The sequence below is a fragment of the Canis lupus genome, chromosome 3 (assembly GCF_011100685.1).
Source record: "Canis lupus familiaris isolate Mischka breed German Shepherd chromosome 3, alternate assembly UU_Cfam_GSD_1.0, whole genome shotgun sequence".
NCBI classification, from domain to species: Eukaryota; Metazoa; Chordata; class Mammalia; order Carnivora; family Canidae; genus Canis; species Canis lupus.
In genome coordinates this window covers 8,671,415-8,694,569 of record NC_049224.1, presented here as the reverse complement: position 1 = coordinate 8,694,569, position 23,155 = coordinate 8,671,415, and the positions used below count along the sequence as shown (strand labels likewise).

At 34.9% G+C, this 23,155-nt stretch overlaps 1 protein-coding gene across 4 annotated transcripts in view; it reads right to left on the bottom strand.

Annotated features, from left to right (window-relative positions):
* Positions 1-23,155, bottom strand: part of SLCO6A1 (solute carrier organic anion transporter family member 6A1) — a 94,184-nt gene that overhangs the window by 38,285 nt on the left and 32,744 nt on the right. For 2 of the 4 annotated variants that reach the window (XM_038532240.1, XM_038532239.1), the window contains 2 exons: positions 20,271-20,415; positions 6,872-7,067 (listed from right to left, as the gene is read on the bottom strand). In XM_038532240.1, coding sequence (XP_038388168.1) covers positions 6,872-7,067; positions 20,271-20,415 — 341 coding nt within the window. The remainder of the gene's footprint in view (positions 1-6,871; positions 7,068-20,270; positions 20,416-23,155) is intronic. The other 2 variants (XM_038532241.1, XM_038532242.1) reach the window with 2 other exon arrangements.

The following is a 23,155-nucleotide window of genomic DNA, read 5'->3' as shown; positions in this document are numbered from 1 at the left end:
TTTTAATTGGGCTGTTTCTCTATAAATTGATGACTTTTAAGAGTTCTTCAAATATTTTGGATATATACTGTACCAAATATGTATTTTTCTCATGCTCACTTTGGCAGCATATAAACTAAAATATGAATTTTTCTCCCAATTTGGGCATTGACTTTTAATTCTATGAACAGTGTCTTTCACAGAGAAAGGTTTTAATTTTAATAACATTTAACATGTCATTTTTTTTTTTTTGCACCTGAAATGTCATCACAAAGCCAAGGTTACCTGAATTTTATCCTATGTTATCTTTCCGAAGTTTTTTAGTTTTGTGTTTTATATTCAAGTCTATATCCATTTTTAGTTCATTTTGATTTAATTTTCGTGAAGGCTGAAAGTCTGTTCTGTCTGTAGATTTTTTCTTTTCTTTCTTTTGTTTTGTTTTTTCATGTGCATATTCATTTTTCTAGCACCATTTCTTGAAAAGACTATCTTGGTTGCAGTCCAAGATGGTGACATAGGTGCCTCCAGAACTCATCTCCTCCCAAGGACACACCAAATCTACAGCCACACAGAGAAATTCCCTCTGAAAGAAATCCAAAAACTAGCTGAGTAAATCCTACACATTGGGCAAATGAGAAAATACCATCACCCACACTGAAATAGATAGGAAAGCTTGAAACACAATTTTACCATAAACCATACCCTAGGCACAGTGCCTAATAATCAGGAAGGACCTCCCAACTAACAACTTCTCCCTAAGGAGTAAAGAGTATGGACACCACATCTAGTGTGCCAACTTTTAAGACTCACACCTGAGTGTTGGGTGCCCAAAAACACTTAGCTCAAAAAACCAACAGGCTTGTATCCAAAAACAGGACTGTAGTAAAGAAGAAACATTTAATGGGCTCTGCAGATTCACCATGGCTATCCTCCCAAGGCTCAACACAGAAAGAGAAGGCAAAACATGTCCATCTGTATCTTTGCCTGAAAGAGGCTATTTGCATACTTTAAAAATCACTACCTGAGGGTCAGACTTCTAATTTAATACATATCCAGGAACTCATCACAATCCTCCCAGGGAAAGAGCCCCTTGATGGTCTGACTCATAACCAACAGGGCTTGCAGAGTTGCATAGTACTGAAACAAACAAAGAAATGGTTCTAAATCAGCTATTCCCACAGGGCTCAGTGCAGAGGGAGCAGGACCTACCAACATTTACAGAACATTGCATCCATAACAGGAGAATACATATTCTTCTCAAGTACATAGGGAACATTTTCCAGAATAGATCATATAGAAGTCTACAAAATAAGTCTTATTACATGTAAGAAGACTGGAATCATATCAAGCATCTTTTTCAACAATAGTATGGAACTAGAAATCAATGTCAACAAGAAAACTAGAAAATTCACAAATACGTGGAGATTTAAAAACATGCTACTGAACAACCAATAAATCAAAGAAGAAATCATAAAAGAGATTTTAAAAATACTTTGAGATAAATAAGGTGGATATTGAACATACCAAAATCTATGGGATGCAGCAAAGGAAATTCTGAGAGAAGTTCACAGTGATAGATGCCTACATTATGAAAAAGGAAAGATCTCAACTAAATAACCTAACTTTACACTTCAAGGAACTAGGAAAACAACAAACTAAGCCCAAAGTTAATAGGAGGAAGGAAATAACAAAGATCAGAAGAGAAATAAATGAAATAAAGACTAATAAAACAATAGAAAAGATCAATGAAACCAAGAGCTGTTTTTGTTTTGTTCTGTTTTTTTAAGATTTATTAATTCCTGAGAGACAGAGAGAGAGAGAGAGAGAGAGAGAGAGAGAGAGGCACAGGCAGAGGGAGAAGTAGGCTCCTTGCAGAGAGTCAGATTCAGGACTCGATCCCAGATCCCGGGATCACACCCTGAGCCAAAGGCAGATGCTCAACCACTGAGCCACCCAGGAATCCCAAGAGCTGTTTTTTTTTTTTTTTTTTTTTTTTTAAGATAAATGAAATAGACAAACTTTCAGCTAAACTTGCCAAGAAAAGAAAAAACAAGAGTCAAACAAATGAATTATGAATGGAAGAGGAGACATCACAAATGACACAACACAAATACAAATCATAAAACATGACTATAAACAATTACATGCCAATGAGTTGTTCTTTCTTGCTTTCATCTTTTCCTCTTTTTTTTTTTTTTTTGTTTTTGTTTTTTTGTTTTTTGTTTGCTTCCTCTGGGTTTATTTTATGACATTCCATTTTCTCTCATCTGTTAGCATAGCAATTATACTTTTTATTATTTTTTACAGATTTATTCACTTGAGACAGAGAGGGAGAGAATGTGCATGCACAGGGGAGAGGAGCTGTGCAGAGGAAGAGAGAGCACCTCCAAGCAGACTGTCTGCCAAACACAGAGCCCGACAGGAGGCTCAATCCCAGGATTCCGAGATCATGACCTAAGCCAAAGTCAAGAGTCAGACACTCAGTCGACTGAGCTACCCAGGTGTCACAGCAATTATATTTCTTAAAAATGTTTTAGGGGACACCTGGGTGGCTCAGTGGTTGAGCATCTTCCTTTGGCTCAGGGCATGATCCCAGTTCAAGGATTGAGTCCCACTTCGGGCTCCTTGCATGGAAACTGCTTCTCTCTCTGCCTGTGTCTCTGCTTCTCTCTGTGCCTCTCAGTAATAAATAAATAAAATATACTTTTTTAATGTTTTAAGTTTCCCTAGAATTCCCAGAATACAAGCAGGTTAAGTCTGCTTTCAAATAACACTATACCACATCATGGGTAGTGCAGGTACCTCAGAAGAGAGAATTTTCAATTTCTCTCTCATCTTTTATAAGGTTTCTGTTATCCATTTCACTATACAGCAACTATAAACATTTAACATCTTATCACCATTATTATTTTGAACACAAGTTCTCTATTACACCAACTAAAAATAAAAAATGAATAATTATACCTTCATTTATTCATTCTCTGGTGTTCTTTTTTCTTTATATAACTCAAATTTCTAACTCATGTAATTTTTCTTTTTTCTGAAGAACTTTCTTAAACATTTCTTGCAAAGCAGGTTTACAATCCCCATATATTTTTGTTTATCTCAGAGTATCTTTATTTCTACTTCAGTTTTGAAAGACAGTTTGATTGCATACAGCATTCTAGGTTAATGATTTTTTTCAGTCCTTTAAATATTTCATTCCACACTCTTCTTGTTTGTATGGTTTGTAAGATAAGTCTGCAATAAATAATCTTCAATCCTCTACCAGTGAGGTTCTTTCTTCTGGCTTCTTTCAGGATTTTGTCATTATTTTCTGATTCTATAGGTTGAATATGCTATGCCTAGTTGTAATTTGGGGGGTATTTCTCTTTCTTGGTGTTCTCAGAGCTTCCTGGATCTGTAGTTTGGTGCTTGCAAATTTTAGAAAATTCTGTCATTATTACTTCTATTCTCTCTTCTTCTACTTCTAGTGTTTATGTCATATATTTGTTATACCTTTATAATTACGGCACAGTTCTTGCATATTATATTCCAGGCCGGGTTTTTGTTTGTTTGTTTTATTTTGTTTTTTTGTTTTTTCCCTCTTTTTCTCTGTATTTTTCAGTTTGAGAAGTTTCTGCTGATCTATCTTCACAGTCACTGATGCTTTCCTCGGTTCTCTCTAGTCTACTGATGGGCCCATAAAGGGATTCTTCATCTCTCTTAAAGAGTTTTTGCTCCCTTAAACTTACTTTTTTGTTTGTTTTTTCTTAGAATTTTTCTCTTACTTACATTTACCTATTTTTGCTTTCATGTTGTCTACTTTTTTTCCATTGGAGCCCTTAGCGTATTAATCATAGCTATTTTTATATTCCTAGTCGGATCATTCCCAAACCTCTGCTATATCTAAGTTTGGTTCTAATGCTTTCTGTGTTTTTCAGTCCGCATATTTTCTTGCCCTTAGAATACCCTGTACTGTGTGGTTGAAAATCAGACAGTATATATCAGGTTTTAAAAAAAGAGGTAAATAGGCTTTTATGTATGAGGTTTTTATGTTTATCTGTCTAGGAGTTAGGCTGTGTTTAAAGATTGTTGTAGCTATAGGCGACAAAGGCCTCAGTTTCCCATGGTATCCTCATTCCGTCTTCCCAGTTATCTTTGGGTTTCCCTAGAATCTTTTTACTAAATAGAGTGTGCCTTGCAGCTCTCTCAGTTGTGCTTCACTGTTATAAAACTAAATACCTATTGATGTGGTGGTAAAATATTGTTGAGGGAAAGCACTCTAAAATCATATGATTAAATCTTAGATTTTGTGTCTTTTCCACCCCAGTGGGCCTGATCTCTAAGCTGTCAACTTCAGAAGTTTCTTAGCCTTTTTTATCCCTCCCTATGTGAGAAAGGAAAGTTAGAAAAGAAATGACTTGTCTGATTATCTTCCTTTTTAAAGTTTGATGGGAAAATTCTGGAAAGTAGTTTCCTACAGGATAGGCTTTTGTTACAGACAGCAGACTTCTCTTGGGCATATTTCAAATGGTTATTTTCCCTCTCCTGCCCAAAACACAGGACAATTTTTTCCCCTGCTTCCACTCTGAAAACCTAGTAGAGCACCTGGATGTAAACGACATAAAAGTGTGTGGAGTCCTACAACTGGGTCGCCAGGAGATTTCAACTCTCAAGTTATCCCATGTTCCACCTCCAGTAATTAATCAAGTACTGTTTAATACTCAGTTCCAATGGCTTCTGCTCCCAGTAAACAATTCTATCTATTTGCCTATCTCTCCATTTAGGGGGACAGCACTTTGCCTGCTCTGCCTCTGCTCTTAATTTTTTGTTGTTGTTCAACTCTTTTCTTATTGTGAGGATAGGAGTGATGACTTACAAGCTCTTACATATTGGAGTAGAAACCATAAGTCCTACTGTTCTTTATTGTAACTATAAGTCCTACTGTTCTTTATTGTTTTTCACAATACTTAATAATATAAAAACAATCTTAGTATGCAGACCATATAAACACAGGAAACATAGATAGATATGTACCTAAAGTATATATACATACTTACTTTTCTACTTTGAGCTGATATTTTACCACTCTATTTAAATTGTATAAGTCTTATAAACACAGAGGTCCTGTATATAGATATAGATATAGATATAGATCTTTGAAAAACTATACCAATGTTATATTTCTTTGCTTTCAATAGTTACTTATATTTTAAACTTAAGATGAAAAATTAGTCTACTTACTAGTGTATTTATTACTTCTTTTACTCTTCCTCTATCCTTCAAGTTTTCCTCTAGGATTGTTTTGCTTCAGACTTAAAAAATACTTAATAATTTCTTTTAGTGCTAATAATAAATTATTAGTTATCCTTCACCTGAGAATATCTTTACTTCATTTATATTCTTAAAGGATATTTTCACTGGATAATAACTTATGAGTCATCAGTTTGTTTTGTTTCATTTTTGTCTTTCAGAATTGTAAAGATATTGTTTTACTCTGTTCTGAACACATGCTTTCTGAAGAGAAATTCACAGTCATTTGTGTTATTGCTCATATCAAAATTGTTTTAACATTCTTACTTGATAATGATGATATCTGGATCCCCCAAGGTCTGTTCTATTATTTGTTTTGTCTCACAATTTTTGGTATTATCTTTTTTTTAGAGTGTTGGGTCTTTCTGCTGCTGGGTAAAGTGCTGGATGACCAAATTCATCTAATTAGTGGCCAAATTAACTCCTGGCTAGGTTACAGTATGTTTGGAATGCCCTCCAACGTCTTAGCCTTACGTCTTAGCCTTACGTCTTAGCCTTAAAGAGATATCAGTTGAGAATACCTAGTGTCCATCATGGTTCCTCTCTTCACTGTATCCTAAACTCACTCTTATCTACAGAGTATCACAATAGTGCTAGAATTTTCCTCTACTTTTTTTAAGATTTCTGCTTGATTTCAGCCTCTTACAAATGTATTCAGCCTCAACAAATGTATTGAGTGAAAACCCAAGAGCGTTGTCTCATTTGTCTCTCTCTCTCTTCTGATATCCTGCTCGACCCTGTTTTCAACTCTAGGTTGACACATCAGTCACAAATGTATGCTGATTTCTTGTCATCTAAGTAGGTGATTTTTGTCCAGACCTTTGCCCAAATTCTCAGCTTCTTGGCTAGTATTGAGAATTAGCAAATATCTTTAAAAGTATCCAACTGCAGAAAGATACTTCTTAAGGGTCTGCCTCATTCCAGAATTTTGGCCTTTGAATTCCTATTTGCCTAAACAATCCTCTGATGCCTTTAGACAGGTCTTTAAACTTGACTCAGTATTTTTATAGTTGATCTCAGTGGGCCTATAGACCTGCCACAAGCTACTCCATTGAAGATAGAACTGAAAATCTTATTCCCCTTACTTATTTTACTTGCTCAGTCCTAAGGTTTTCTATTTGAATTCTGTTCCCCTGTATTAAATATCAATCTCTGCCAAGTTCTTTGAATTTTTGCATGGTTACCTTAAAGGAGACATTACTAATACCATACTTTCAGATGTACTTCATTTCTATTCTTTGATGTCTATAAAAAGGCAGACATACCAATTCAGGAACACAAGGTAAGGCTTTGTATAGATAGTATTGTCTCCTAGTTGTTAGCCACTTTAATACAGAATATTATTTCTAGGTTCTGAACCATTTCAGTGCTTTTTTTTATTAGTACTTTATGAATACATAAGCAACCATATCACAAGCTAACATCATGATATTTCTGCCGTTATTATGAAAGGTGAAAGTATGCTTTATATTTCTTTTACATGTTGAATAATTCCAAGAATGGTATAAACATATTGGGTTACTAGATAAATAATTATTAACTGAGAAATACATTGTTTGTTTAAATGTAAAAATCAAATATACAAAATAATATTTACCCGTCATAATCTTCATTGATCCCAGCAAGTGGTACTGGACCACAGTGTACAAAAATTACAAACCCAAAGAATATAAGTGATATAACAGATGTAACCATTACAAATCTCATAAGGGCTTTACAAGACATGTGTAACATGGAAGCAATGATACCTCCCAGAAGTTGGCCAAGTGCACCTCCTAGAAGTAAAACAAATCCTAAAAGAAAGGAGGAGGAGGAGAAGAAAACAGTTAAAAAAAATAGTCAGCTAAAGATAGTACAGAAAATTCATATGTTGATGCAATCCCTCTGCTCTAAACAACATAGATTTAAATTAAAAGACAATGAAAATTTAAAGGCATGATAAATACCTCAATGAACCTGAACCTTAAAAGAGGTACTAATTTGGGAATAGGGTTGAAGCTAGAGGCCTAATGGAATGATGGAGAAATTTTGCTCCTTTGTGGTAATGGCATCTAAGATAAACCCAGAACTTAATCCATGCAAAACAGAAGACAAGAACTGTCTTATTCAGAACTATTATTGGATAGCTGCCTGGATTTATAGTTTATAGCAAGAGACATGCCCATGTCTCCATGGCATGGCCCATGATAAGAGTTCAGAAACAGATTCATTACAAAGAATTAAACTAAGCCACCCACTGGTTCTGTGAATGGGTGTACAATATTAGAAATCTCACAACAAAGTGGGATTTCAGAATAGTCATTATGAGAAATAGTTTTCTTTTCAATCAAGCATAAAGGGTTAGATAGAGGCAAGCAGGAGGAGTAAGAGGAGGATGTGGAGGAAGAAGAAATATAATTGGAAAATATTCAATCATATGAAGGTAGCACAGTGAATGCATATATCAATGTAATCTCCTTTGCTCTAAACATAAAGTGGTAGATTTACATAGTAAAATAGCAAAAGAAATATAAGGCAAAAAAAAAGAGTCCTATTAACAGATTAAATTGATATCATTGAGAGTCTATGGGAGACTTGTAAATACTAATTTTAGGATGCTCAAAAAGATAAATGACAGTATAACTTCCATAAAAATGAAAAATAAATAAAAAGTCAAAGGAATTAAATAAGAGCATATGAACAAAAAACAGTAAATCTAGACATTTAAAAATATAATTGTTAAAATAAAAATGGAAGTCCCAGACCAGAGACATTTGAAAAGCTTATAAATTGGATAAGAACATCATTATTCATCCCCTATGTAATAAAAGAGAGAGAGAGAGAGAGAGAGAGAGAGAGAGAAACAAAAGAGAATAACCAAAACAAGTAGTTAAAAGACAATGAATATAGTGGAGAATATGGTAAACATGACTCAGTTGAACAAGGTCAAATTCCAAAGTAATAAGCCATGGTGATAATATGCACCCTTGAAAAGATTTGGTGAAAATGTCATTTTACTTCTGTGATCTTCCTTCTAAAATCCATAACCAGGGGCAGCCCTGGTGGCTCAGCAGTTTAGCCCTGCCTTCAGCCCAGGGCCTGATCCTGGACACCCAGAATCCAGTCCCACATCGGGCTCCCTGCAGGGAGCCTGCTTCTCCCTCTGCCTCTCTCTCTCTCTCTCTCTCTCTGTCTCTCGTGAATAAATAAATAAAATCTTTTAAAAAAAAATCCATAACCAGGGCGCCTGGAAATTTTAAAAAATAAATAAAACCCATAACCACTGTCTAATCACAGGGTGGGGAAAAATCAGGCAATTCCCAAAAAAGGAACATTCTAAAAAATACCGGACCAGCATTCCTCAAACCAGCCAATGTCATAAAAAACAATGGAAGACTTAGAAGCTGTCAAGCCCAATAGAATTCTAAGTGACATGACAACTAAAGATAATGTATCCTGAGTGAGATCCTCGAATAGAAAAAAGGACATTTTGTAAAAGCTAAGGAAATAAAAATATTGACTTTACTTAGTATTATATTGGTTCATTAATTATAACAAAACTACTATACTAATGTAAGATGTTAATAAAAGGGGAGACCATGACTCAATGGTTGAGCATCTGTCTTCGGCTCAGGGCATGATCCTGGATCATGGGTTGGGAGATCCAGCCCAACATTGGGCTCCCTGCAAGGAGTTTGCTTCTCCCTCTGCCTGTGTCTCTGTCTCTGAATCTCTCATGAATAAATAAATAAAATCTTAAGAAAGAAAGAAGAAAGAAAGAAAGAAAGAAAGAAAGAAAGAAAGAAAGAAAGAAAGAAAGAAAGAAAGAAGAAAGCAAGCTATGGAAACTAATACTCAATGTGAACAGTTATCTAAAAAGAGAAACAAAACCATATATTTAGAAACTAAAAGCTTTTCTCAATAAATATGGCTTAAATGAAAAAATGATAGTTATAATTTAAAAATACTTAGAACAGAAAAATAATGAAAATTATACCTAAGTGGATGAGGTGCTACTAAGGACAATCTGTAAATAATTATACAACCATGATAAGGTTATTAGAATTAAGTGAGTCAATATTTAAACATAGAAAAGTATCTGGCCACAAAGCAAATATATGAGTATTTGATAAAAGGTAGACATTTACAAACAAATTCTTTAGAAAGCAAAAAAGTACAAATAAATAGAGTGGAGACAGTATTTATCAAGAAAATTGTAGGAATTGGAACTGAGTCAGCAGACTTCAGAGAAGTAAGCCTGTGGGTAAGGAAATCAAGAAGTAAACCACATTTTACCCTAGAGTCTCAGAAATTAAGGGCAATGAGCTACCACTAAAAAGAAGGGGGATAAAGGTAAAACAAGGGGAATGGATGGCAGTCTATATAAAATGTTAGCTCCAAGTCCTATCTCCATCTCTACGCCATATAACTGACCCAGGAAAAGACCTTTGGTTTATTCAACTTGAACCAAACAACTATCAGATTTGGGGAAACCAAGCACATTTGTGAGCAGAAAACTGAGAACGTAACTCAGCTAAGAAAATATTGGCTGTCAGGCCAATTGCACTGGGCAATAAGAAAATCCGGATGCAGAGATTTCAACAACTAAATGGCCAGCTCTTTGAAGCCTCTCCCAAAAGGAAACTAAACAGTTGAAAAATCAACCAATGCACAGAACCTCCAATCAACTTTTTACGTAAAGATTTCACTGGTATATAGAAAAGTACACAAATCACAATTGTACATACTTATGAGTTTTCAAAGAGAATGTTCCTATGAAACCACAACCCATATAGAAAATCCAACATTGCCAGAAGATTAGAGGTTCTTTCATGCACTTAGAGGATTTTATAAAATATGGATCGTAAAGTCTAAGTACATTAAAGCTTCTTTTATTTGGTATGATCGTTGAAAAATTCACCCACATTTTTATATATGACAATAGATGATACCTTCTCATTGCTAAATAGCATTCTAGAATATATATACACCACAATTTACTCACTGTGATATTGTGAATTGTGATGCAACTTTAAAAATTCACGTACATGTCCTTATTTAAAATTATGCATTTCTTCTAGGTATGTTCTTAAGAGACAAACTTATGTTTGGTATATAACTAGGAGTGGAATTCCTGAATGAGGGAATATGTATATGTTCAGATTTTTGTGATATTGCCAAACAGATTTATAAAATGATTAAGCCATTTACACTTTTACCAGTAGTGGATAAAATGCCACCACTCCAAATCCATACCAACGTGTATTTCTCTTTTTCATTTTAGCCATTGTGGTGAATGAATAATGGTATTGCCTTGTGGTTTTAATATGTGTTTCCTTAAAAACCAATGAAAGTGAACCCACTTTCATATGAATAATGTCCAGTGGATATCATCTTCTATAGAATACTTTTGTCCATCTTTATTGGATTACTTGACTCACTACTGATAGATACTTTTACATATTATAGACTTAAGTTCTTTGTAGAATATTTCTATTGAAAAGATTGTCTGCTTTCATTTTTACTCCTTATGCTGACATTTGATGAACACAATTCTTAAATTTTAATTTAATGCCATTTTTTCCCTTTATGGTTATTATGTGGTTTCTGTCCTATATAAAAATTTTTTATATAAAAATTCTTTGTCTTCTCTAAGGCCATTAAATAATTTCCTATATTTTATTCTAAAAAGCTTTATAGTCTTACCATATACATTTAGATCTACAATACATCTAGAATTGATACTTGTGTTTGTAGTGAGGTAGAGGTCAAGATTTACCTTTTGCATAAGGATACCTAATTGACTCAATGTCATCAAAATCTAAGTGATCTATTTGTTTTATTTATCTTAAATCTACATTGTTGAGGGTATGCCCATGTATAACTGTTTCATCTGCCTCACTGGCTGACTGTCCTGTCATTATAAATGATCTTTTCATAACAAGTAATGCCTCTTGCATTGGAGAATATGTTATTTAAAATTTCTATAGTTATACCATCTTTCCTTCTGGTTAGCATTCACATACTAGAACTTTTTCTATCCTGGACTTTCTACCTTTTCATTTCCTCATATTTAAGGAGTATCTCTTGCAGGTAACATACTGAATTGTCAGACTAATCTGAAAATCTTTATTCCTATGTAATATAATTACTATTATATTTATCAGGCAGCAATTCTCCATGTATCTCATGTTTATCTATATCTAGCAAGCAGAATCTCTGATCGATCTTTGTTCTATCTTTTCAAGGATATGGGTATAGTGAAAAAACAGCCTTGGATAATAGAGATAGTGTTCTCCTCAAGAGAAGAAGGCAAGTTTGCTCATAGTTTTGGAAAACAGATTATCGTGTCCCTCCTAGAATTAAGAGAAGATACATTTACTGTCAAGTATAACAAAGATAATGTTTTCTTCTGGATCAAAAGGTGAGCATGATTACTGTCTATTATAAGATTATGTTCCCCCAGAGTTGTACCCACATTCATTACCTAACTTGCTTACACCATGCCTTGAACCCCTAGACTTCAGCGGATCCACCCTTTCCAGTCATATTTACCTCAGTCCCAGGGCTGCAGGTCCCTTTCTCCAGAAGACTGGTACAAATCTTGACAACACCATACCTTCTAACTCATATGTTTTAAGGGCCTCAGCTCTAGCAAGAGGAGTAGGCCCTGTGGAAGCCTGAGGTGTACCTAGTTAAAACTGTTCCCCACCTCGACTGGGGACTGTACACTGCACACAACAGGCAAAGAGAGCCTCTGCACTTGACTAAACTGAAGGGAAAATTAGCCAGGACACAATAGCTGAGTACATGCAACACACACAAGAAGCACTCCTGAAGTGCCAGGTTCTGGTCAACATAAAAGGACTGTGCACTGCAGAGCACTACAGGACCTCTTCTTCATAAAGCCATTACTTTCAAAACTAGGGGGCAGACATAGAGAAACAGACACAGAGAGTTAGACAAAATGAGGAGACAGAGAAATATGCCCCAAATGAAAGAAGAGGAAAAAACAAAACCACAGCAAGATATCTAAGTGAAACAGATACAAGTATATGCCTGATAGAGAATTTAAAATAATGATCATAAAGATACTCCCTGGATTTGAATAAACAGTGGAGAATATCAATGACACCCTTCAAAAGTGATAGAAAACACAAAGAAAGAACCAATTAGAGATGAAGAACACAACAAATTAAATTAAAAATACACTAGATGGAATAAATAGCAGGCTAGAAGAAGTGGCAGAACAAATTAGAGACTTGAAGAACAGAATAATGGAAAGTAACCAAGCTGAGCAGGTGAGGTAAAAGAAATCATGCAAAACGAGAATAGACTTAGGGTACTCAGTTACTCCAACAGGCATAGTAACATTCACATTATAGTGATTCTAGAAGAATAAAGAATAGTTGAATATTCCCTAATCTGGGAAAGGAGTCAGTTATCCAGATCCAGGAGGCACAGAAATTCCAAAAAAAAAAAAAAAAAAAACTACTCAAGATGGCCACATCAAGACACACAGTAATTAAAAATGCAAGAAACAGTGATAAAAAGAGTATTTTTAAAAGCAGTAAGAAGGGGCAAGGGGAAGCAGTAGGAGAAAAGAAGACAGTTACACACAAGGAAAGCACCATAAGGCTATCAGCAGATTTTTCAGCATAAACTTTGCAGGCCAGAAGAAAGTGGCATGAAAGGAAAAAATCTACAGTCAAGAATACTCCATCTAGCAAAGCTAACATTCATAGTAGAAGGAGAGATAAAGGGAATCGCTGGGTGGCTCAGCAGTTAAGCACCTGCCTTCAGCCCAGGGCATGATCCTGGAGTCCTGGGACCAAGTCCCCCATCAGGTTTCCTGCATGGAGCCTGCTTTTCCCTCTGCCTGTGTCCCTACCTCTCTCTCTCTCTCTGTCTCTCTCATGAATAAATAAATAAAATCTTTTTTTAAAAAAAGGAGAGATAAAGAGTTTCCAGACAAACCAAAGCTAAAAGAATTCATAATCACTAAGCCAGCCCTACAAGAAATGTAAAGGAGATTTTGTGAGAGAAAAACAAAAACAATAAGAGTAAGAAAAACAGGAAGTGTAAAAAGCAGTGAAAATAAACATATCTGTAAAAATCAGTCAAGGAACACACAAAATATAGAGATGTAAATTATGATACCTTACCAAAAACATGGGGGGGAGGAGAGGATGAAGAGTAAAGAAGAAGCTCAAACTTATGTGACCATCAACTTAATATAAACTGCTATATGCAGAAGACGTTATATACAAACCTAATGGTAACCACAATCAAAACCCATTAATATGAAAAAAAATAAAGAGAAAAGAACCCAAGTACGAACTGTGAGAGGAGAGAGCAAAAAAGAGAACTGATCAGATGAGAAATACAAGAAAAACCACAAAACAAGTAATAAAATGGTGATAAATTTATATCTATCAATAATTACTTTAAATGTAAATGGACTAAATACTCCAATCAAAAGACTCATCTATATTCTGCTTACAAAGACTCAGGTATCAGATGGGTATCAGATGTAAAGATACTCACAGATTGAATGTCAGGGGATAGAGAAATATTTATCATGCAAATGGGTGTGAAAAGAAAGCTGGGGTAGCAATACTTTTTTTGGACAAAATAGACTTTAACCTGTAACAAGAGACAAAGAAGGACACTCTATAATAATAAAAAGTAAAGTCCAACAAGACCTAACAATTGTAAATATTTATGCATCCCACATGAAAGCAGTCAAATAAATACCTAAAAGGTTAATAAAAAACATACGGGAAATAAGCGATAGTAATATGGTAATAGTAGGACACTTTAACACCCCACTTACAGCCCTGGACAGATCCTACAAACAGAAAACCAACAAGGAAACAATGGATTTGAATAACCTGCTGGGCCAGGTAGAGTTAACAGATATGTTCAGAATATTCCCTCCTAAAACACCAAATTATAATTTTTTTTCAAGTACACATGGAACATTCTCCAAAAGAAATCACATATTAGGCCACGAAACAATCTCAACAAATTCAAAAAGACTTAAGTCATACCATGTATCTTTTCTGACCATAATGCTATGAAACTAGAAATCAACTACAAGAAAAAAATGTGGAAAGACCATAATACATGGAGGCTAAATAACACACTACTCAACAATTAATGGGTCAAGTAAGACATCAAAAAACAAATCAAAAATTACATAGAGAAAAACAAAAATGAAAACACAATAGTCTAAAATCTTTGGGAGGCAGCAAAAGCAAATTTAAGAGAAGAGTTCATAGTAATAAAGGCCTACATCAAGTAGCAAGAAAAATCTCAAATTAACTCCCTAACCTTACACCTAAAGAAGCTAGAAAAGAACAGCAAACAAAACCTCAAACCAGCAGAAGGAGGGAAATAATAAAGATAAGAACAGAAATAAATGATACAGAAACTAGAAAAAAAAAAAAAACAAGAGAACAGATCAATGAAACCAGAAGCTGGTCTTTTGGAAAGATAAACCAAATTGACAAACTTTTAGTCAGATGCAACAAAAAAAGGACTCAAATAAAATCACAAATAAAAGAGGAAAAATAACAACCAACACCACAGAAATACAAAGGATTGTAAGAGAATCTTATGAAAAATTCTATGCCAACAAATCATACAACTTATACAGGAAGGACCAATTCCTAGAAACATACTCTAACAAAACTGAAACAAGAAGAAAAAGAAAACTTGAACAGACTGATTACCAGCAATGAATCTGAATCAGTAACCAAAATACTCCCAAGAAACAAAAGTCCATGGCAGGATGACTTCACAGGTGAATTCTACCCAACATTTAAAGAGTGAATACTTGTTCTCAAAATTTTCCCAAAAAAATAGAAGAGGAAAGAAAACTTCCAAATTCATTCTATGCAGCCAGAATTACCCTGATACTAAAACCAGGTAAAGAACTATGAAAAAAGAGAACAAAAGGCTAACATCCCTGATAATATAGATGCAAAAATACTAAACAAAATATTGGCAAACTGAATTCAACAATAAATCAAAAAATTATTCACCACAATCCAGTGGGATTTACTGCCAGGCTGCAAAGATGATTTGATACTCACAATTCAATCAAGGTGGTAATCACATCAATGAGAAAGGATAAAAACCATATGATCAAAAAATAAATTAAAAAACCATATGATCATTTCAATAAATGAGGAAAAAGTATTTGACAAAGTACAACATCCATTCATGATAAAAGCCCTCAACGATGTAGATTTAGAGTGAACATATCTCAACATAATAACAGCCTTAAATGAAAAACTCATGGCTAACATCACCTGCAATGGGGAAAAACTGAGAGCTTTTCCCCCAAGGTCAGGAATAAGACATGGATACCCACTTTCACCACTTTTATTCAATATAGTATTGGAAGTCCCAGTCATAGTAATCGACAACAAAAAGAAATAAAAGGCATCCAAATTGGTGAGGAAGAGGTAAAACTTTTCCTATGTGCATATGACATGATACTATATATAGAAAACCCTAAAGACTCTACCAAAAAATTATTGGAACTGATAAATTCAGTAGTCGTGATATATAAAACCAATCTACAGAAATCTGTTGCATTTCAATACACAAATAACAAAGCAGCATAAAGAGAAGTTAAGAAAATAACTTAATAAAATAAAATAAATAAATAAATTGCCATTCCAATTGCACCAAAAATAATAAAATACTAGGAATAATTTTAAATAAAGAGGTAAAAGACCTGTAGTCTAAAAACTATAAAACTTTGATGAAAGAAATTGAAGATGACACAAAGAAATGGAAAGACATTCCATGATCATGGATTGGAAGAACAAATATGGTCAAAATGTCCATATTACCCAAAGCAAACTACATATCTAAAGCGATCCCTGTCAAAATACCAACAGCATTTTTCACAGAGCTAGAATGAACAATCCTAAAATTTGCATGGAACCATAAAAGATCCCAAATAGCCAAAGTGACCTTAAAAAATAAAAGCAATGTTGGAGGTATCACAATTCCAGACTTCAAGTTACATTAGAAAGCTGTAAACAGTATGGCACTGGCACAAAAATCAATATATAGACCAGAAGAGAATAGAAAACCCAGAAATAAACCCAAAACTATTTGGTTAATTAATCTTCAACAAAGTAGCAAAGAATATGCAATGGGAAAAAGATGACAGTCTCTTCAACAAATGGTGTCGGGAAGACTGGACATGGATGTGCAAAAATATGAAATTGGGCCACTCCCTTATACTATACAAAAATAAACTCAAAATGGATTAAGGGCTTAAATATGAGATCTGAAACCATAAAAATCTCAGGTCTGCCCATTGTAACAAACCGGTCATAGATGGACTGCCTGTGGGCTCGATTCCTCCTACAGTCTATTATGCCAAACCTGGATCTATTCTAAGACAAAAGTAAAACATCTCAGGGTTGTTTTGCTATAACATTGTCACCCTCTCAGCAAGATACTCTAAGAAAGACATTTTCCTGTGTAAAATCATAGATGAGGCACTACAGACTTTGGATTCTTAAAATGCCTCTGAAAAGGAGGCAAAGTGACCTTGTATGTGAGGATTTGGACAATTTCAATGTGCTTTTGCTATTGCTTCAATATACTAATTATGTGGCTTTCAATTGTATGTTCAATTCTAAAAGGTATAATTGGTAATTACACTTAAAAACTTGTACTATACATGCTCCTAAACTTCAAAAGTAAAGATGAAATACATTAAATTGAAATACCCAAAACTGTGCCCCTGTCTCTTCTTGCCTAACAAAAGTAACATAGAATCCTAGGATGGGAAAGAAAAATCCCAGGCTTACTTATGGACTTAAAGGAAGCAGGGCTAGTAAGAGAGTAAGAATTGGGCAAGAACTCAATTCAACAGACCTTATGCCACTGAAAACGGTTATCAGAGAATTGAGATTAACAGATTAACCACCAATTCAATTTAGTTGTTACTCCTATATCCCTTGAAGTTCCAGATATTGTGAAGTAACTAAATTTATGGCACACATGAATGGCACTTTGAGACGCTGTCTTGGACATTGTCAAAACCTTCTTTTGAATCCCATTAGCAACCAAAGACAAAGACCAATTCTCATTCACGCTATAAGGCCACGAATAATAAATCTGCAGTATTCCCTAAACTCCCCTAACATTTCCTACTACAAAGAGGTAGGTCAGGATTTATTGTGAGTACATCACCCACCAATGCCAAAAGTTTTCAATGATAGATAAATATCTGGTTGGATGGAAGGTCAGAAGTCTCAGCCTCAAATTAATTCATTAATTACTTTGGTGTAACCATATCTTCATCAGCAAATATGACTGATAAAGCTCAACAAAATCCAGAAGACAGCTCATCAAGTTTTGGGGGACCAATGCAGACAGATTCAAAATGCTCAACCGCTCTGGCAATTAGGGACAAATTATTGTCCTTCTTCCCCTCAACCACAAGGTCACAGGGCATCACTTTGGACTCTTGAGTATTACAGAGAATAGATGACTCATATGGATACTCTATTTCAGTGGTCTTTTCTCTCAGCTAACCTGCAATGGGTGTAATCCGGACCTACATTTAAAGCCAAGCAACAGGCTATGGCATACTTCTTGCTTTGAGGTACACAAACCTAATGACCCATTTGAGCTCCAAGTCTCTATAACTGATGATTTAGTGTACTAGAGCCTCTGGAAGAGGGAGCCAGCCTCAGTTCAGAAGCATTCCCTGGGATTCACTGACTCCCTAAAACAGCTAAGTTGGAAAAACAACTCTTAGCTTACTACTAGCCTCTTGTCAGAACTGAAGCCCTGATGCAAGCAGGCTTTGTGACTCTGTGGACTGATATTCTCATTTTGGGATACACCAAACCAGATTCACAACTATTTGACCAGTCTTACTTACTCGTCAAGTGAAAATGGTATATTCAGGCCATAGGGATATTCATATTCATAATTCATAAGTGCTTAAAGAAACACCAACCAAATAGTTACATAAAGCAACTAGTTACATAGAAGGGAAACCCTGTAAGGTTATCTCCTGATTTTTCAGTAGAAAATTTATAGGCCCTAAGGGAGTAGCCTAAATATTCAAAGTGCTGAAAGAAGAAAACTACAACCAAGAATACTCTACCCAGAAAGCTTATCATTCAGAATTGATGCGAGAAAAAGAATTTCCCAGACAGAAGTTAAGAATTCATCACCATTAAACCAGCCTTATAAGAAAGGTTAAAAAGACTTCTTTAAGTGGAAAATAAAAAGCCATAGCTAGAAGAAATTATAAAAGGAAAATTTCCACTGGTAAAAGCAAATATATAGTAAAGCTAGTAGATCACTAATAAAGCTTGCATGAAGGTTAAAGGACAAAAGTAGTAAAAATCAACTACATCTAAAAATTAGTTAAGGGTTTCATAAAATTTAAAAATGCAAAAGCACTATATAAAACTTGGAGGGTAGAGAATGAAAATAGAAAGCTTTTAAAATGCGTTCAAACTAAAGCAACCATCAATCAAATATGGATTGTCACATACTTAGGATATTATATATAAACTTCATGGTAACCACAAACCAAAAACCTATAATGACATATAAAAGATAAAGTGAAAGCAATCCAAAGATTAAAAAAAAGTCATTTTTTACACTAAAGAAAGTCATTAATTACAAGAGAAGAAGAAACAGAAGAATTACAAAAATAGACAGAAAACAATAAACTTCATGGCAATAAATATGTACCTGTCGATAATTCCTTTAAATGTCAATAGTATAAATGTTCCCGTCAAAAGACATAGGGTGACTGAATGAATTAAAAATAACATGTATGTCTTTCTCTAAAAAAATAAATAAATAAATAAAAATTAAAAAAAAAAAGCAAGGGTAAGGGGGTCACTTGGATGGTTCATTTGGTTAAGCATCCAACTCTTTATTTGGGCTCAGGTCATGATCTGAGTCATGTTGTCAAGCCCCATGTCAGTTTCCATGAAGGGCATGGAGCCTGAAAGATATTCTTTCTCTCTCTCTCTCTCTCTCTCTCTCTGCCTGTCTCTCTTTCTCCCTCTCTCTTTCTCTCTCAGCCTCAGTCCCTCTCCCCACCTCTCTCTCTCTCTCTCTCAAATAAATAAATAGCATTTATATGCTGCCTACAAGAAACACATTTTAGACACATGGAAAGATATTCAACATCACTCATTACCAGGGAAATGCAAATCAAAACCACAATCAGGTATCACCACGCCTGTCAGAATGGCTAAAATCAAAAACAGAAGAAACAGGGTTGGCAAAGATGTGGAGAGAGAGGAACGCTTGTGCACCCACTGGTGGGAATAGAAACTGGTACAACAACTGTGGAAAACAGTGTAGAAAAAAATTTAAAATAAAATTACTTTATGGTCAAGTAATTCCACTACTAGGAATTTATCCAAAGAATACAACAACACTAACTTGGAGGAGAAATATGCCTCCCTACGTTTGTTGCAGCATTATTTACAAAGCCAAATTATAGAAGTAGCTGAAGGGTCCATTGATAGGTGAATGGATAAAGACAATGTGGAATATATAAACAATGTAATATTACTCAGCCATAAAAAAGAACTTAATCTTGCCATTCACAACAGCGTGGATGGTCTTAGAGGGTATAATGCTGAGTGAAATAAGTCAGAAAAAATAAATACCATATGATTTCACTCATATGTGGAATATGAGAAACAAAACAAACAAAGAAAAAAAGGGACAAATACCCCAACTCTAAATACAAATAATAAGCTGGTGGTTGTCAGAGGCGAGGTAGGTGGGGAAGTCGGTAAAATAAAGGGGATTAAGAGTATATTTTATTGTGATGAGTACTGAGTAATATATGGAATCACTTTAAAATAACGATAAAATAAAAGTTGAGTAAATGCTCTCACTCCTACTTTATGCTTATTTGAAATATTTCATAGATGCATACAAGAAAATTTTACATAAAAACTTCAAAATAAGTACAATGAGCAGAAAAGGTCTACCTGCAATTTTAGTAGCTGTAGAGTGTGTTAATATAAACTGATTTTCTATATATATAGGCAAAAATTCAGAAGCTCCAATATAAACTAAAGATTCTGAAGCTTTGGTCAGAGCTAGGCATATAAATAGTGGACTCTTCAACAGAACCTGAAATAGAAATAAGTTATACTCAAATTATTTTGTTAGGCAAAGAAGAGATTTTTTTTTTCATTCACATAGTAATGACCAATCAGCAAAACTTTTACCTCTCCCAATCTAAACTGAAAATGCACATATATAGATAGATGATAGATATAGATATAGATATATAAATCAAAACCAAAATTTGCAATTCACCAATATATAAATACTGTTAAAGACATGTATTAGAACCATTTTTAGGGGCAGCCCAGATGGCTCATCAGTTTAGCACCGCCTTCGGCTCAGGGCATGATCCTGGAGTCCTGGGATCAAGTCCCACGTCGGGCTCCCTGCATGGAGCCTGCTTCTCCCTCTGCCTCTGTCTCTGCCTCTCTCTCCCTCTGTGTCTCTCATGAATAAATACATAAAATCTTTAAAATACAAAACCATTTTTATTTGTAATTTGACCTCCATACCACCTATAATTTTTATTTGTAAGTCTGGCAGTTTTCCGGAAAACTTAAGGAAAAAAAAAGATATCATTAACCAGGTGTCTAGAATGTCCTTTTACTTTAGTTAATCTATTTTTTTCTTAATAAATCTTTTTACCTAAATAAAAAAACAAAGATAAGCAACATTCAAGGAAAATCACTAGTATTACTATTAAGATTCTACAACATTTTACTCCTGGGAATTCCATATAGAGTGAAGTCATTTACATTTTGCATTTTAGTCAATTTTTTTTAACTAATTCAGAAGCCTTAGCAAGGATGTATAGTGATGCTGTACTATTACCTATTATACTATTACACTATACATAGTAATTAACATGACAGTAATTGACATGAAAATATTAACTTTTTAACGGCTTTCTCTATTTTCTATATACCTATATATCTTTGAAAATTTCAGTGGTGCTTTATGTTTGTATATACTGTTAAATTAATTTTTTTCTAGTCCTAAATACCATTTTGAAAATTCTAAACAAATTCTCTATATTGATCTAATTCATCTTCTGAGGGTTGTCTAACTCCCACAGGGTTAAATGCTCAGACTCACTTCAACTCCCATTGTTACAAACAAGGCCATCTTAAACATCCCTGTATGTGCACCGTTACGGACTAGGGTCAACTGTCTTTGGAACTATATATCCATACAAGGATTGCTGGGCCATTAGGATCTACTATATACCTCCTTCCACTATTTCTCTAGATTTTTTTCCCCAAATGTATCAGTTTACAATCGGACCATAACGTAGGAGAGTTACATATTCTTCATGGAGCAACTTATACTTTATAAAGTTCATCACAAGCAGTATTTTCCATTCCACATTCCCTTCCAGAACTTTGCCATGCTCCCGTCAGGAGGCATTGACCTTGGAAAGTCCTTTATGACTGTCGCAACAAAGCAAGAGATGCTGCATGACATCTGACGTTGGGTCATAAAACGACAGTACGACTCCTGCTGTATATTCTCACTCTCTCAGGACTTTGGCTTTGAGAATCTTTCTGCATGTTGTAAGAAAGTCCAGGCCATATGGAAGTCCAGGCCATGCATGGGTATTCCAGCAAACAGTTTCAAAAGCTAGTATTTGAGTAAACAAGCCTTCAGGTTATTTTATTCTCCAGACTTCACTTTAGTTGACAAGTAGAGCTGAGCAGAGCAAGCCCTGACAAAACTGCAGATTAATGAGCAAAATTGTGTTCTATTATTTTAAGCTACTAGGTTTGGGGATGGTTTGTCACATAGCAATAGATATGTGGTAAACCCCCACATAATCACAAATCCTTGATATTATTAGCTGGCTTTTAAAATTTTGCCATGCTGATGGATGTACAATCATACCACACATGCTTTGCTTGGCACTTTTCTAAATTCAGATCCAACTGAGCACTTCTTCACGTCACTCATAGCTATTTCAGGTTAGTTATTATGTGTGAACTGCTTTTCGTATTTTTATTAGGCTTCCTGAAATTCCTATAGAGATTTTTCAAGACTTCCTTGTTTATTCTAAATACTAATCTCTTGTTAGACTAAGAGATCTCTTACTCCTCTTTTAACATAGTCTGCAGTTTCCTTCACAGAACAGAAATCTTGATTGTAATCTAGCCCATTAATTTTTACTTCATATTTTCACATTTGCAAACTTGTTTAACCTTTCCTACCTTTATGTCACAAGATATTTCTTTCCTGGTTTAGCATTAACTGTGCTAGCATTTTTCTTTTTTTTTTTTTTATTTTTATTTTTTATTTATTTTTTATTGGTGTTCAATTTGCTAACATACAGAATAACCCCCAGTGCCCGTCACCCATTCACTCCCACCCCCCGCCCTCCTCCCCTTCTACCACCCCTAGTTCGCTTCCCAGAGTTAGCAGTCTTTACGTTCTGTCTCCCTTTCTGATATTTTGTGCTAGCATTTTTCTAATCACATTACATTAACCTAGAAATCACCTTTGTATGAGAGGCCCAACTTCATTTCACCATAGAGAGAATCAAATTTGTTCTCACACTTACTGAGCAGCTATCCTTGCAGAGCCTTCTCTATCATATAGCAAGATTTTATATGCATTAACCTGTTGCTGAGCTCTGTAGCTTTTGTCCCATTGGTCTATACCATGATTTTATATGAAATGGCAGTCTGTATTAGATACAGCAGGGATCCCTGGGTGGCGCAGCGGTTTGGCGCCTGCCTTTGGCCCAGGGCGCGATCCTGGAGACCCGGGATTGAATCCCACATCGGGCTCCCGGTGCATGGAGCCTGCTTCT